We start from the raw sequence: 15,949 nt of genomic DNA on the forward strand, positions 1-15,949 counted from the left end.
TGTCCAGGGGAAGAGAGGGAGGCTAAATTGTCCTTAAGGGAATACTGCACAGTTAATTAACTGTGCCTGTATAATACAGCATATAGCTATGTGATCAGCCCCTCCCTCAAGCTGTACACAGTCATTTTTTTAGAACTGTGAGTGGTTTTAGAGAGGCCATGCAGAGTGCACTTTTCTTTTGTCCCATGGCTGCCTCTCATCCACTTCCCCCAAAATCATGATGCCTAACGGGAAGTGCTGAGAGATGTTTTACAGCACTGAAAAATCCCATAATAGATTATGCAAACACACACGACACCGTATCTGCAATTCCCACGGGGAACTGAGCGTGTCAAAGGATACTGAGAACCGACCCTTAGGATCACACTATCGGGCCCGTGCTATTTCCGAGCTCACAGCCTAACCAACATGGATTTGGTGACGCTGCTCATTCTGCTGTGTGGATTATCTCCATGCCTCCCCACTTGAAATTGTACATCAAGTTCATTCCAGGAATAGAGTCTGTACTTGTGACTTGGCTCATCATGAAAAGCTAAACTGCCTGGGCTATCAACTGGCAATGTGCTTTTAACTAATCAACAGTCTTGCCTTGCAAGGATTAATCAAGGAATTAACCCCTTTAACAACGCAGCCCTGTGTATGTTCACCAGACATTCCTCCCACTGAGTCCAATGGAACCTGATTCCCAACTAAGTATGCACAAGATTGCACTGTAATGATTAAGATAGATAGATAGATAGATAGATTAGATAGATAGCAACTGCAACAAAATGTTGCAGTAGGGAGTACTGGTGTTCAGGATTCCAGCCACTCCATTCCATCCCCCCTCCCCGCTAGTTGTCTATTTTTGTCCCCCAACAACCAGTCAGCATTCCGTAGCTACTGAATGCTCAGTCCTCACTGGAGTGTTTTGGTGGGTCCCTCCCCTTTGAGTTTTTCCCCCCTAAAGATTTTTTGCACTTCTGCAAACCCTGTGGTTCCCCCATATCTTGTGTGTCAGTGGTGGCATTTTAGCTACATAAGCAGTGGCACTCACAGCCTGAACATAAAAAATAGAGGGAATTATATATTACAGCATCTTCACAGAAGCAGCATTTTCTAAAGGTCTTCAGTAAATAAATCTGCAATTTCTGTCCAATAAATAACAAAGACTGTTTTTTGCATTTATAGATAAATAAACCATCTTAAGTACATTCCTTGCTTCAGCAGAACCAGAAATCATTACAGGAGAGGACTTGATGGCCCAGCCACCTATGGGTCATTACAAAGGATTCTAGGACATACACATCTGAAATCATATTCTTCAAAACCATTGTGCCCCTATAATTTCATTATTTATTCATGAGTACATCTCTATCCTACCTTTCTTTCATCATGAAACTCAAGGAAACATACATAGGGTTCCCAGGTGGTCTCCCATCCAGACACAGAAAATCCTGGCCTGTTTAGCTTCTGCAAGGGGGCTGCATCAGACCATGGCAGGGACTATAAATACTACTGTGTCAAGCAACTGCAATCAGGACAGCGGTATAAAGGGAAAAGACAGACAGAAGGGAGATTTTCAGGGCAGTCATTGTGAGTTCAATACTCGTGATATGTGTCCATCTTTTTCATAACTTGTATATTCCAGAAAGTTGAACTCCATCAGTCTCACCCTTGCTGCTGTACATCAGGACTGTCGACCGTGTAATTTTTTTTTTAATGTGGCACATCTATTGCTTATTCATCTATATATTTATCCTTCATCTTACCAAAATAAATAGATAAATAAACAAGCCACATATTACTCTACAAGTTGGGATGAGGAGTCTCTTGGTGGTGTCATGGATACTAGCCAATTGGCGCCCTCCTCCGCAAAGCCATCATTTTTTTAGAATAATTTGGAAACTGGGGGGTGGGGAAATGTTTTAAATTTGGCAGTATGCTCAACTTCCTGTTCCTATGTAAGGGAACATAAATAATGTTTATTATTATGTATTGCACTTATATCCTGCCTTTTTCCCTCTTGCACAGAAACCAAGGCAGCTTACATGGTCTTCCTCCTCCTCTCTATTTTATCCTCTGAACAACCCTGTGGGGTATAGAATCATAGAATAGTAGGGTTGGAAGGGGCCTACAAGGCCATTGAGTCCAACCCCCTGCTCAATGCAGGAATCCAAGTCAGAGCATCCCTGACAGATGGCTGTCCAGCCTCATCCTGAATGCCTCCAGTGTCAGAGAGCCCACTACCTCCCTAGGTAATTGGTTCCATTGTCGTATTGCTCTAACAGCCAGGAAGTTTCTCCTGATGTTCAGCCGGAATCTGGCTTCCTGTAACTTGAGCCCATTCTTCCGTGTCCTGCACTCTGGGATGATGGAGAAGAGATCCTGGCCTTCCTCTCTGTGACAACCTTTCAAGTACTTGAAGAGTGCTATCATATCTCCCCTCAGTCTTCTCTTCTCAAGGCTCAACATGCCCAGTTCTTTCAGTCTCTCCACAATAGGGCTTTGTTTCCAGTCCTCTGGTCATCTTTGTTGCCCTCCTCTGTTGCCTCTCCAGTTTGTCTGTGAGGTTAAGGTTAAGCTGAGAGTCTGTGACTGGCCCAAAGTCACCCACTGAGCTTCATGGCCAAGTGGGGACCAGAACCCAGATCTCCAGGGTCCTAGTCCAACACTCTAACCACTACACCATACTGGTTAATATATTATTAACCTTTATATACCACCTTATTTGCTAGAAAGCCATCAAGGGAGTATACAACAATTTAAAAACAATAAACCTTTTAAAACAACTAAAAACAGGGACCAGTAGTAAAACATTAACAGAGCAATCCTATGGTCCCTGGGAAGGTGTCCCAAGGGCTATAGGATATTGCGGATTTCCTGCCCCAATTCTGTCGATGTAGTGATGGGGAGGGGAAAATCCAAGTGAGGATTTCCACCCCACCACCCCTTGTAGTAGCTGTTGTGGAACGTTCTGCAACAGTGACCCCGGAAAAGGATGGAGCGGGAGCAGCAGTGTTGTGGTAAATATTGAAGTACAGGAAGAGTAAAAAATGCCCCGTCAACAAACCAGTTCTAGCAGTTTTCTCTACATCTGGAGCAAGTTTTTGTCAACCTAATGGACCTTAATTGCCCATTCAAGACCAAGCCATTCCCAAAATACTTTGCATCACAAAGGGAACAATATATTGTTGTGGGGAAAATCCTTTCCCCACAGCTACTGTGTGGATTGCAGCTAAGCCCTGAGGGAACAGGGAAATCTGAGGGGCTGTGGCAGATGACCTCAGCACCTCCGCTAGCAAAAAAAGTGTCAGGGCTGAGTCCACTACACCATGGGGAGAGCAGGAAGGCAGAGAAGGCAGGGGAGAGACAATCCACTGGATCTACAAGCCTTTCTGTCCTGTCTGCTGGAAGTTCAGTCAGCCTCTGGGTCCATCTAGCTGAAAATAACAAAAATCGGAGGAATGAGAGGCTGTAAAAACCTCTGTCCTCCTCCCGCCCTGCCCAGCTTTGGCCAGCAGGGCGTTAAGAACATCAGAAGAGACCTGCTGGATCAGACCAAGGGTCCATCTATCATTCTGTTCACACAGTGGCCAACCAGCTGTCGACCAGGATCCCCACAAGCAGCACACGAGCGCAACAGCACCCTCCCACCCATGTTCCCCAGCAACTGCTGTACATAGGCACACTGCCTCTATACGGGAATACTGCCTCTGATACTGGCGTTGGATAGATGGAGGACTCCAAGGCCCAAGGCATTAAAACTACATAATGTAAAAGGCTACATTAAAAAGATGTGTCTTCAAACCCTTTCTACGGAGCTTGAGGGGGGTGGGGGCAGTTTTAGTTCTTGGCAGAGTGCATACCACAGCTCCCCCCCCCCCAATATTTTATTGTGAATTTCAACCAAACAAAACAAACAGAAAACAACAAAACCAAAAAAGCCCCCAAGTAAAAGAATAACAAAAAATAACAGCATATTCTAAAATCCTTAGTTTCAAATATTACAATATTCTAGAAAGAAAGAAAAAGGAGAAAAAATAGGTTGCACGTAAACTTCAGTAAAAGCAGACCAGATATCCACATACAAGTCCATTTGCAAGCTATGGCCATATATCTTGCAAGCTATGGCCATATATCTTGCAAGCTATGGCCATATATCCATTTGCAAGCTATGGCCATATATCTTTCAAAAGTTGCCAGCATCATTAAGTCTTCAGTCCACTGCATTATAGGTGCTGGGCTTTCAACCTGCCAGTATTGTAGCATCAGTCTTTTAGCCACCAAAAGGGCGCAAAAGATCCATTTATGCTGAGCATGTGTTACATTCCAAGAAGCAGGTAAGTAATTTAAAAGAACATTCACATCAGTAAATATTAAAGAGCTTTCCAATTCAAAATTTATCCATATAAAAACTTTTGCTTCCCAAAAGGAGGCAACCATAGGGCATTTCCAAAACATATGAATAAGTGAAGAAGTGACTGCATTACACCTCCAAGAATTAGCCGAATTTGACAAGCCGTTATAAAAGACATTGTGGCGTGCCTGCCACAGTTCGGGAGTGAAACAGAAGTAGCAGCAGTGGCGGTGGGCCCCCAGATAGGGTGTGTGTCACCCCCGGTGGGCCCTTCTGGGGTTCATGGGCCTCAACGGACAACCAAGTATGCTGGGCGTTGGTGCCAGAGATGGAACGCCCGAGGAGACGGGCATGTGGTCTTGTCCAACATGGGTCTTATGTGATGGCCTTCTAGAGCACTGAAAGTGGCAAGGGAACTAACAACAACCCCGAGAAAGACTGTGCGTGTGTAAGCAATCACAGCCCTGAGAACCGGGACTTCGGTACCACACCAGGTGCCTACCATATTGCTGCAGCTAATCGTACTTTTATCATTCATCACAGAGCGACCATGCTTCGTGTATCCACCCCCGTTTCCACTGGAAAACACTCTTCGGTAACGGTGGGCTGCATTAAGCAAGTGACATCTGTCCGCCAGGCTGCCGTATGCAAACGGTTTGTTCCGCACAAGGCCAGTGGAGTGCTCTGACTTAAAATGGCGGGACCCCTGGCTGATATGGACCCCTGTAAAGCACCCAGCAAGACATGTCAAGAGCAGGCGCAGGTTGGGTTCAAGGGGATGCTCATGACCACCCTTCAAAGACAGACACATTAAGGTTATAGGAGTAAACTAAAGCGGACTTATGCTGTGTCAGTCCATTGGTCCATTTACTCCAGTATCGCCTGATGGGAGTTGCAGCCCAACATGTCTGGAGAGCATCAAGGTGGGGTGGCCGTGGTAGCTGGAATGATGGGAATTGCAGTCCAACACATGTGGAAGGCACCACGTGGGGGTGGCTGTGTTGGCTGGGAATGATGGGATTTATAGCCCAGCAGTTCCGGAGAGTGCCAAGTTGGGGCGACCATGTTGGCTGGAGGTGATGGGATTTGTAGTGCAGCACATCTGGGGGGCGCCAGGTTATGGAAAGCTGCACTATGCTGCTGGGGATCATCTTAACCGGAGACGCCACGGATCGAACCTGGGACCTTTTGCGTGCAAAGCAGGTGCTCTCTACCACGGAGTTCTGCCCCTTCCCCAAAGCCATCATCAGGATTGTTCTGGGGATGAAACACAAAATGGGGGCTGCGGGTTACTCTTGTATCCCCCCCCCCATATCTGTAGCAAGCCGCAAGCAATTCCCTTTTCCAAAGTTGGGACACCCTCAGTGACAATCCCGCCGCAATCAAGGCAGAGAGGAGAGAAGCTAGGGCAAGTCACTTCAGCATCGCTAGGGTAACGCATTGGGTGATCTCTTGCAGACACACAATTTCTCTCTCTCTCGCTCTCTCACTTTAACCACATGGGGCCCAGTCCAGATTGGCACTGACTCACTACGCCCTTATCTGGACAGAGATAGCCTAGCTACAGTTATCCATGCTCTGATATTTATTTATTTATTTATTTCATTTCTACACCGCCCAATAGCTGAAGCTCTCTGGACGGTTCACAAAAACTAAAACCAAACAACACACAATAAAACAATTTAAAATATATAGAACATTAAAACCACAATATAACAATACAACCACAATAAAACCTAGCAGCAGTACAGGAGTTTAAAATACAGATTTAAAACAGCAAAGATAAAAATTTAGAAAGCTAAAATGCCTGGGAAAATAAAAAGGTCTTCACCTGGCGCCGAAAGGAGTACAATGTAGGCACCAGGCGAACCTCACTAGGGAGCTCATTCCAGAGCCGGGGTGCCACAACAGAAAAAGCCCTCCTCCTAGTAGCCACCCGCCTCACTTCCTTTGGCAGGGGCTCACGGAGAAGGGCCGCTGATGATGATCTTAAGGTCCGGGCAGGCACATATGGGAGGAGGCGATCCTTCAGGTAACCTGGCCCCAAGCCATTAAGGGCTTTGAATGTTAACACCAGCACTTTGAATCGGGCCCGGAAATGGACCGGCAGCCAGTGCAGCTGGAAAAGTACTAGCGTAATATGAGCTCGCAGGCCAGTCCCTGTTAACAATCTTGCTGCCCTATTTTGGACCAGCTGAAGTTTCCGGACCGTTTTCAAAGGCAGCCCCACGTATAACGCATTGCAGTAATCCAGACGAGAAGTTATCAGAGCATGGATAACTGTAGCTAGGCTATCTCTGTCCAGATAAGGGCGTAGTTGGTATACCAGCCTAAGCTGATAAAAAGTGCTCCGTGCCACTGAGTTCAGGCACAGGTGAACTCAGTGGCACAGAGCACTTTTTATCAGCTTAGGCTGGTATACCAACTACACCCTTATCTGGACAGAGATAGCCTAGCTACAGTTATCCATGCTCTGATAACTTCTCGTCTGAATTACTGCAATGCATTATACGTGGGGCTGCCTTTGAAAACGGTCCGGAAACTTCAGCTGGTCCAAAGTAGGGCAGCAAGACTGTTAACAGGGACTGGCCTGCGAGCTCATATTACGCCAGTACTTTTTCAGCTGCACTGGCTGCCAGTCCATTTCCGGGCCCAATTCAAAGTGCTGGTGTTAACATTTAAAGCCCTTAATGGCTTGGGGCCAGGTTACCTGAAGGATCGCCTCCTCCCATATGTGCCTGCCTGGACCTTAAGATCATCCTCAGTGGCCCTTCTTGGTGAGCCCCTGCCAAAGGAAGTGAGGCGGGTGGCTACTAGGAGGAGGGCCTTTTCTGCTGTGGCACCCCGGCTCTGGAATGAGCTCCCTGGTGAGGCTCGCCTGACACCTACATTGTATTCCTTTCGGCGCCAGGTGAAGACCTTTTTATTTTCCCAGGCATTTTAGCTTTCTGAACTTTTAGTTTTGCTGTTTTAAATCTGTATTTTAAACTCCTGCACTGCTGCTAGGTTTTATTGTGGTTGTATTGTTATATTGTGGTTTTAACGTTCTATATATTTTAAATTGTTTTATTGTGCGCTGTTTGGTTTTAATTTTTGTGAACCGCCCAGAGAGCTTCGGCTATTGGGCGGTATAGAAATGAAATAAATGAAATAAAATAATAAAATATTATGAAGGGGGTGTCAGAGAGAGAAAAGGGGTGGCCTTGCCCAGCAGCACCATGTGGCACCCAGGCAGTTACCTTCAAAGGAATGCCGTCCTCAACAGGAAAAAAGGTCCCCCCCCCTTTAGTTGGAGGTTCCAAGGACCAAATAGGGGATCTTCTGAATACGAATCTTATGCTCTGCTGTTAACCTGTGGCTCCTCCGGAGTTTCTGCCCCGCCTCCGCCCGTGCCTGACCTCCCTCACAGGACCGCTGCGGGGGTAAAATGAGATGCCCCCATCTTCTGAAGACCTGACCCTTAATCCCAGCTAAGTGCAGCAGCTGAACTGCGTTTGGAAGGGCAGGGAGGTCATTCCGCATACGCTCAGAGGCACTCTTTGATTGTATTACAGCAGCGCTATGCCTAGCGCTGGAAAAATATGCTTTATTAAGCTTCGATTGTTGTTGTTGTTGTTCAGTCATTCAGTCGTGTCCGACGCTTCGTGACCCCATGGACCAGAGCACGCCAGGCCTTCCTGTCCTGCGCTCTCTCCCGGAGCGCGCTCAAGTCCATATCCATTGCATCGGTGATGCTATCCAGCCATCGCATCCTCTGCCGCCCCCTTCTCCTTTTGCCTTCAGTCTTTCCCAGCATCAGGGTCTTTTCCAGGGAGTTTTCTCTTCGCATTAGGTGGCCGAAATATTTGAGCATTAAGCTTCGATCCCCTGCTTCAAATCCAGACCCAAGGCTTATGTTACCGTCTTCTCAATGGCAGGAGCTGCAGCCCAGTATATATATATATTTTAATATCGACGCCTGCCCCTGTTTTAAGGCGTGGGCGTCCCTATCGATGGCTTCTTCACTTTTGCCATTTCCCTGGCAAGAAGAGGCTTGGGCCAGCCGAGGGAGAAGCCTCCCCCGCTCGCCCCCTCGCAGCCAAGCCACGTGGGAGACCCGCCGCGAGGCGGGACCCCGCAGAGGCCCCGCCCCGCCCCCGAGGGGCGCGGCCTGAGCCCGCCCCGCCCCTTTCCAGCGGGCTCCGCGAGCCCCGCGCCCGGGAGGCGGCAGACGCGCGCGCGCGGCGGCGGCAGGGGAAGCGGTGCGGCGCGGGCGGCGAGCGTGTGCGCCGCGGCTGAGCTCGGGGAGGGCGGCGCCCGGCGCCCGGCGCGGAGGGTCGCGCGGCCGGAGGAGGCGGCCCAGAGGGCAGGGCTCCCGCAGGAGGCCGGCGAGGCACGCCCGGAGCGGCCCTCGCAGGGCGGCCGTGCGCCGTCGGGCTGTCTCGGGGCAGCGGCCGCCTTCCGCGCGCGCGCTGAGGCGCAGCAGCCCCGCGATGCTGAAGAGCTGCGGGAAGAAGCTTCTCCTCTCCCTGCTGGGCTCGATGCTCACCTGCTTCCTGGTGCTGGACCAGCAGCGAGGGCAGGTGCTCAGCCTGGGCGGCGGCGGGGCCGGCTTGCTCTTGCAGCCCTTCGACGGCGCCCGCGGCGACCAGGACGGCGCCGCCGCCGCCGCCGCCTCCCGGGGCTTGCTCCGGCAGCTGCGGGCCGGAGGGGCGGCGGGGCAGAGCCTCCCGGAGGTCAGGAGCTTCACCGATTACTTCACCCAGCTGAGCCGCGGGAAGAGGGAGGCCGTGCGCTCGGCTGGCGGCGGCGGCGGCAGCCCGGGCGCAGGGCGGCAGCAGTCGCGACCTCCGCTGGAGGAGATTTCGCCCCGGGATGTCTTCATCGCCGTCAAGACCACCAAGAAGTTCCACAAGTCCAGGATGGAGCTGTTGCTGGACACCTGGATCTCTCGCAACAAGGACATGGTAAGGGAGGGACTGCCTCACCCAGCCCCCCCCCGCCCCCAGTTATGGGATGGGTCGTGGGCAGTTTATTTATTTATTTATCTAAGATAGGTGCCCTAGCCTGCCAAGACATCCAAGTTGCTCTGACAATTTGTGGCTAGCGATGGGAGAAAGGCACTCTGTACAGTCTCAAGGGCACTCTTTTTCTTTGAGCGTTCCACATGCGTCCACAGCTTGGGATTGGTGATGCGTTGGGCGGGGGGGGGGGTTAAGCCCCATGATTACTGGCAATAGGTAGACCCTCTGCCCGCGTTCAGGGGTGCCTTCTTCCTCGTGAGCATTTTGCAGTTGAAAATGGGGTGTTTTTTGGCGGGACATTAACTTGGACATTAAGCCCCAGTGTCCAAGTTAGGCACGCGTGTGACTCCCCCCTCCCCGTGACTAGCTCGCACCCATCCAGGAGGCGTGGGGGGCCTGCAGCAAAAGGGAGGCAGAGGCATGATGCCAGCCCGTGCCAAGGAAGCGCTAATGAGCAGGCAGGCTACAGACTGGCGAGTAACGGCAAGCCCAGTGCCTATATGTGTACTGTCTCCGCCCTTGCCCCCCAGGGTGGGAAAGTGAGGCACGCTCCTCCACCACAAGCCCACACAGCCAGCCTCTCTCTCTCTCTCTGCTGTGATCCTGGAGCTGGGTTTCTGGCAAGAGAGGCTTGTTTTGCCCTGTGTATGTTGTGGTGCTGCAGTGGCGCTCCAGTGCAGGGCAGTCTTTTGCTTAACAAGAGAGGTATTGGGGTTGAAGCCACTCTTTAATCCCAAATGTGTGGTGGGATTGGGCTGTGGTGACTTACTGGTGAAGGGAAGGCACTCTGTGCATGCCCAGGTGATCCCCCCCCCTCTTGATCGTTCTTGTATTCCAGCTTGGTGCTTGAAAAATGTATTCCTGGCACAAACCGAGCTTTAACCCCTAGGCTAGCCTTCCCCCAAGATTGGCACCCTCTGGATGTGTTGGACTGCAACGCCCGTCATCCTTAGCCAGGTGGCTGGAAATGATGGGGGTTGTAGTACAACACGTCCAGAGGGCACCAGATTGAGGAAGACTGGCAGCCCAAGTTGTCTAAACATGTTTTCTCCTGCCAGTGGAGGGAGCGGGTACCATAATGCTTCCTCTTCAGATTATCAGATGAACTGATAAGGGCATCCAAAGGTAATTGCTGGCTGTATGTTTTTTGTGCTTTGTGTCTACATTACACATTTTAAACCAGTTTCAGACTTGGTCAACTGCCATGGATCCTAAGCAAGCAACTCTGAGGGTTGTGTGTAGTTCTGCGAAAGGATTAAGGATCTCTAAACACAGATCTCTCCGCACCTTCAGAACTATAAATTGTGGATAAATTGTCATGGTTTGGAACTGGCTTCAAACCGTTTTATAATTTGTAGCATGGAGGAAGGAAGAAGACACCACTACCAGGCCTTTTGTAGCTGAGCTCTCCTGTGAGGTGGACAGTTAGAAGGGGGTGGAGATGTTCTGTGGAACTGTGTGGTACCCTTATAATATGTCTGTAAAGAACATGCAGAGGGAAAAGCCAAGGACATTTGCCGAGGACAGGAACATCCTTCCCTTTGAACAACTCTAACCAACTTCCCTGGGTTCCTTCCCTGGGTTTACAGCAGCAGGAATTAAGAATTCTCCCTTTTCATCCCCAGAGATGCCTGTTTATTCCCCCCCCCCACCAATTCTTTTCCTCCCTCCCTCTTTTCTTCTTTTACTTTTTCCCCCTCAAGAAGATTGGATATGAAGGCCATGAAATGCGATTTGTGTCGCTGGACTGGACTTGTCAGCTGTAAAGCAGAGACTAAAGGCCAGGCTGTTTAGCTTAAAGAAAAGAGGAGGGGGGAAAGAATTCTCAGGCTTGTTTAGAGCAACTGGGACAGGGCAAAGAACATCATGTTGCTCCCCATCCCCTCCCCAGAACTGTGGCTGGTATTCCAGGATGTCCCACAAGTTATCACCAACGAAGACTTGGAAAGTTTTTTTTTTTTTTTAAAGTAGACACAAACAGTACTAGTGATTGAGACTCTTTTTTTCATTTATAGAGCTTTTCATTCCTCCTTGCAGAATGGATACTTTATTTTATTTTTACAGATGGAGAAACTGAGGCAGAGATGATTACTTAAGACCCCTCAAGAGCCAAGGCTGCAGCCTCTCTACCTTGTGGACTAAATTAGCATCTGATGTTGCATCCATATGGGTGATAGTGCGGCATCTTTAGTCACGGGGTTGTGTGTAACCATTGGGTAAATTTGTTCATCTCTGTGAAAAGCAAGGAAAAACTTGCTGTTTTCCTTGCATCCATTGCAAAAGCATAAAGGACCACTTCCCACTTGGCAAGGCCATAGATGACCATCTTATCAGGTGGTTACATGTGCATACTGATAAGTTGCTGCTGGGCAACCAGATTCACCTATTGTTGCTTATAGTACCTGGAACACAAAATATCCACCAGATCTGGATCCTTGATCATCCTTATGACACTTGTTAATATTTCGCAGACCACCCCATCCTCCAAGGAGCTCAGCATCTTTCCTTTCCTTCTGCCTTGTAACAACCCCACAAGGTGGTTTAGGTTTGGATGTAGTGACTCGTGCAAGACTTCGCAGTCCTCAATTCGCAGCTTGGTAGCCAAGTGGTGATTTGGACTAGAGATTCCTACATCAGTAGCAAGTATCAGCCAGTGTGGTGTAGTGGCTAGAGTGTCAGACCGGGAGTCTGGAGATCTGGGTTCTAGTCCCCACTTGGCCATGGAAGCTCACTGGGTGACTTTGGGCCAGTGAGCCCAAAGACTCTCAGCCCAACCTACCTCACAGGGTTGTTGTTGTGAGGATAAAATGGAGAGGAGGAGGATTATGTACGCCGCCTTGAGTTCCTTAAGGAGGAAAAAAAGCAGCATATAAATGTAATAAACAAATAAATCCAAGCCCAGGCTTCTAGCTATGAGATCAAACCTGTGCTCTCTCACAAACCTGTCGGTTAACAGCACGGATTGTCGGTTAGGCCCTCAATTGACCTCCATGGGATTGGTCAATGTGGTAACACTGCAGCCTGGATACAGCAGGGATGGTGATAGCAGTGGCAGCTGGTACTCATTGAGACTGGTGGGGCAGAGGACAGGGCGACTAGAGGTTGGCAGAACCAAAGAGTCACAGTTATCCACAGCAGCAACCCATTGTACAGAAAGGGGAACTGAGGCAAATTAACATTGAGATCATGCCTGCAAAGAAGGTAGGGTGGAAGGGTGGGGGAGAGATCCACACAGCAACACAGAAGCACTCTTTGGAGATCATTTTTCTGTTCCATCTGCAGCCCCCCAATGCACAGAGAAGAGAACATAAGATGTTCAAGTGACTTGAAGATCATTAGTGCAAAGCAGGGCATGATCTCTTTTTTTAGACGCACAAACATGCCATTTTACACTCCTTTACTCGTGCTCTTACTCTCTGTTTCTTACTTAACCACATGGGGCCCAATACAGATCAGCGCTTCCCTACCTGCACAAAGCAACGGGCCACCCCTGGGTGGTGGCAGGCGGCACCGTGGGCTGCTGTCTCAGTATCCTGTTTACAGGTGATGGAGATGTGTGTCTGCCCGTCCACCTCCCATCCCCTTTTAAGAGCCTTCTGAACAGTAGAGGCTGCCATTCTTTCATGTTGCCTTGAGCATGCTAAGTCCAGATATCCAGGTTTCTTCATAGAAAGCATCCATCTCATCCTGTCCTTCATGCTTCTGTTGTCTTCAGCCCTTTCTCTTCCAACCACTCCCCGGGGCCTTAAAAAAAATAATAATCTGCCAGGCGAAAAATCCCGCTGGTGGATCTCTGCAGTGCTGTGCTACTTCTGTTGCACGCGGGTGTAGCGATCTGCTACTGACAAGCTGTAAGGTCAACCTGGCTTTTGACTGGAGCTGTTCTGGCCGCTTTCCATCTTTCTCCTAGGCCTGCCGGTGCCTGCTGGCTCAGTTCTCTGGAAGCGCTTAATTCTGAGGGTATGCATGGATCTTGAGCTGCGATGACTGTGTGGGAGCTGGAGGTGGGTAATGGCCCCAGGCACCTACACACAGTCCTGGGAACGGTTCCCCTTTTCTCTCAGGGACTTGGTCTTTCTTCTGGGTTTTTGTTCCATGTCGTTTGTCCTTTCGGCTTCCCAGTGCCTCGCGGCTTGGCTCTCACGCTGTCTCCCCAGGCAAGCTAACAAAGCCCCTTTTCTCCCCGGGGCTGAGAAAAGACTTTGCAACCCGCTTGTGCCGTGCTTTTCTGTGGGAACGGGGTGGCGGTGTGTGTATGGGGGGGGGAGAGAGAGCTGGAGCTAGCCATGTCCAGGTCAGGTTGCCTAGAGATGGGCGTGGGGGCTAGGGAAGCGATGGGAAATGTGGGTTGCATCTTGGAGAGATGCCCGCCTGACAGCCGGCTGAGCGACACCTCTCCTCCAGCACTCGAGGGACAAGCGCTGGAAGGCGAGCTGATGCTGTCCGAAGTGGGCGAGAGCCAAGAGGGCCAGAGGAGGCTTGAGCCGATTGGGCATGCTCACATGCTTAGCACTTTCTGACTGAAAAGGGAGTCTTGGCAGCTTTGTTTAATGCTGTGGCCCGTGGCAAAGAAAAGCCAAAGCTTTGTTTCAAGAAGCTGTTTGGATACAGGGTGCTGGAAAGTGAAGGGTGAGCATGCAGAACTCCCGGCCTGGTTGTGTTACAGACATCAGCTAGTGTAACTTTTCCCAGAAACCCATAATTCTGATGGGAGGGTGGAATACTTGTGTGCGGTATCCCCACTTAAAAGCACGAATGTGGTGAGGTGGGTGGGTACTAAGGAGAGAGCCTTTCCAGTGGTGGCACCTCAGTTGTGGAATGAGCTCTCCAGAGAGGCTCACCTGGCAATTTTAGATCTTTGCACTGCTGCTGGCTCTTATCTTGGTTCCTACTTTGGTTTTATTCTGTTTTGAATTTATGGTTTTATATTATGTTTTATTATCTTATTGTATTTTATGGTGTTAAGCTTTGTCTCATAAACCGCCCAGAGAGCTTTGGCTAGTGGGTGGTATAGAAATGTAATAAAGAAAGAAATAGGTAGGGGTGAGCAGGAGATGTTCAGGACTTCAACTCCCATCAACCCCTGTCAGCATGGCCAGTGGTCAGGAATGTTGTGCGTTGATGTCCACAACATCCGGAGAGCTACTTTATGCCCACTTCTGTGCTCAGGACTTCTAACAGTCGTCGTAGCAACTTTGCAAAAAAAAAAAAAAATGCCCATGATTCTTTGGGATAAGCCACAACAGTTTAAGTGGCATGAAGCCTGTATAAGCTTGCAGTGCGGGGACAGAGGCTGATTCTTGGCTAGGAGCTAGATTCAGAATGGTCTCTTTCTTCTCCCCCACCCCCAATCTTTACAGAAGCCTTCACTGATCATAGGTGTAGCTTTTCTTTTTGGTATATCTCCTAGACTAAGCTAGATTTTTCCCTTCATGATTTTGGGTTGAGGTAGATGATTTTGGCCATGTTTGCATGCAGTTTCATTGGGTCATACGACGCTGCCTTAAACCATTGGTCCATCCAGCCTGGTATGGTCAACACTGACTGGCAGCAACGCTGTCCAGAGTTTCAGGCAAGATTCTTTCCAAGTCATACCTGGAGATGCTGGGGATCGAACCTGGGACCTCCTGCATGGAAATCGGCTGCTGTGCCACTGAGCTATGGTCCTTCCTGCCATTGTGCCAGCTGAGAGCATCCCATCTCTGCACAGCACATGGCAAATCGATGTGGAACGAAGAGAAGTGCCATGCAAGATTTCTGCACTGAGCAAGGGGTTGGACTAGATGAATTCCAAGATCCCCTTCCAACTCTAAAATTATATGGTTCTGTGAAGCCCCTTACTGACACAGCGACTCCTGTTTTTAAGACACCAGGGTTCCCACGCTTCTGGTTCGGCAGTGACGTGCTAACTCGGCAGCAGATGACAGTCCCTCATGAATATAGCTCAACTGAAGCGCATCACTTTGTAAATTGGATCAGAAAAGAGGGCAGGCTCATGGGTCCTTTTGCTTTTAACTGTTAGCCTGTTACAGCAATCCTGCCTTGATGCTGCTTAGATGACTGGAGTCATTGAAATGACTGGAAATGACTGGAGTTAGTCGTCATTGCATTAAAGAAGCAGATGGCTGTATCTCTCAGTTTGAAGAGTTGGGTCTTCCTTTTCTTGTCTTCCTCTATTCCTCATTTGCACAGTTTCTGTTCTCCCTGCAGCCCTTGGCACCGAGCTTTTGGGGTTCTTCAAAGCAGTGTGGGAAATTCCGTAGGAATTACTACTACCACTGCTGCCTAATACCATCTAGGCCAAAATCTCATGCGCCATTTCAAGTTCTTTAACGATTAGAAATCTTCCCCCACATCACCACCCTAGACAAATTACGCCTTTCCTGTTTCAGATATCAGCACAACCCCCACACAGCTAGCGCAGGAGAAGCCACTCCATCCCCCCGCACCTGTGTTTGCCTGTCCCAGCTGCTGGTTCATACTTCTCTGGGTTTGAGGGGTATGAGGTGACAGCATATACTGGGATGCTGTCATGGGTTGGGTGGGTATAGCCTGACGGAGTCTAATCTCTCTTTCTGCATTGCCTGCTATTGTCTAAACCACCACT

At 49.5% G+C, this 15,949-nt stretch overlaps 1 protein-coding gene across 1 annotated transcript in view; it reads left to right on the top strand.

Annotated features, from left to right (window-relative positions):
• Positions 1–8,553: 8,553 nt before the first annotated feature.
• The window catches only part of LFNG (LFNG O-fucosylpeptide 3-beta-N-acetylglucosaminyltransferase), a 35,410-nt gene continuing 28,014 nt past the window's right edge, over positions 8,554–15,949 (top strand). The window contains exon 1 of the mRNA XM_084818263.1: positions 8,554–9,285. Coding sequence (XP_084674389.1) covers positions 8,812–9,285 — 474 coding nt within the window. The 5' untranslated portion in view covers positions 8,554–8,811. The remainder of the gene's footprint in view (positions 9,286–15,949) is intronic.

This window comes from Heloderma suspectum, chromosome 12 (assembly GCF_057233095.1).
Source record: "Heloderma suspectum isolate Gila_16-S chromosome 12, 16-S_ref, whole genome shotgun sequence".
NCBI lineage: Eukaryota > Metazoa > Chordata > Lepidosauria > Squamata > Helodermatidae > Heloderma > Heloderma suspectum.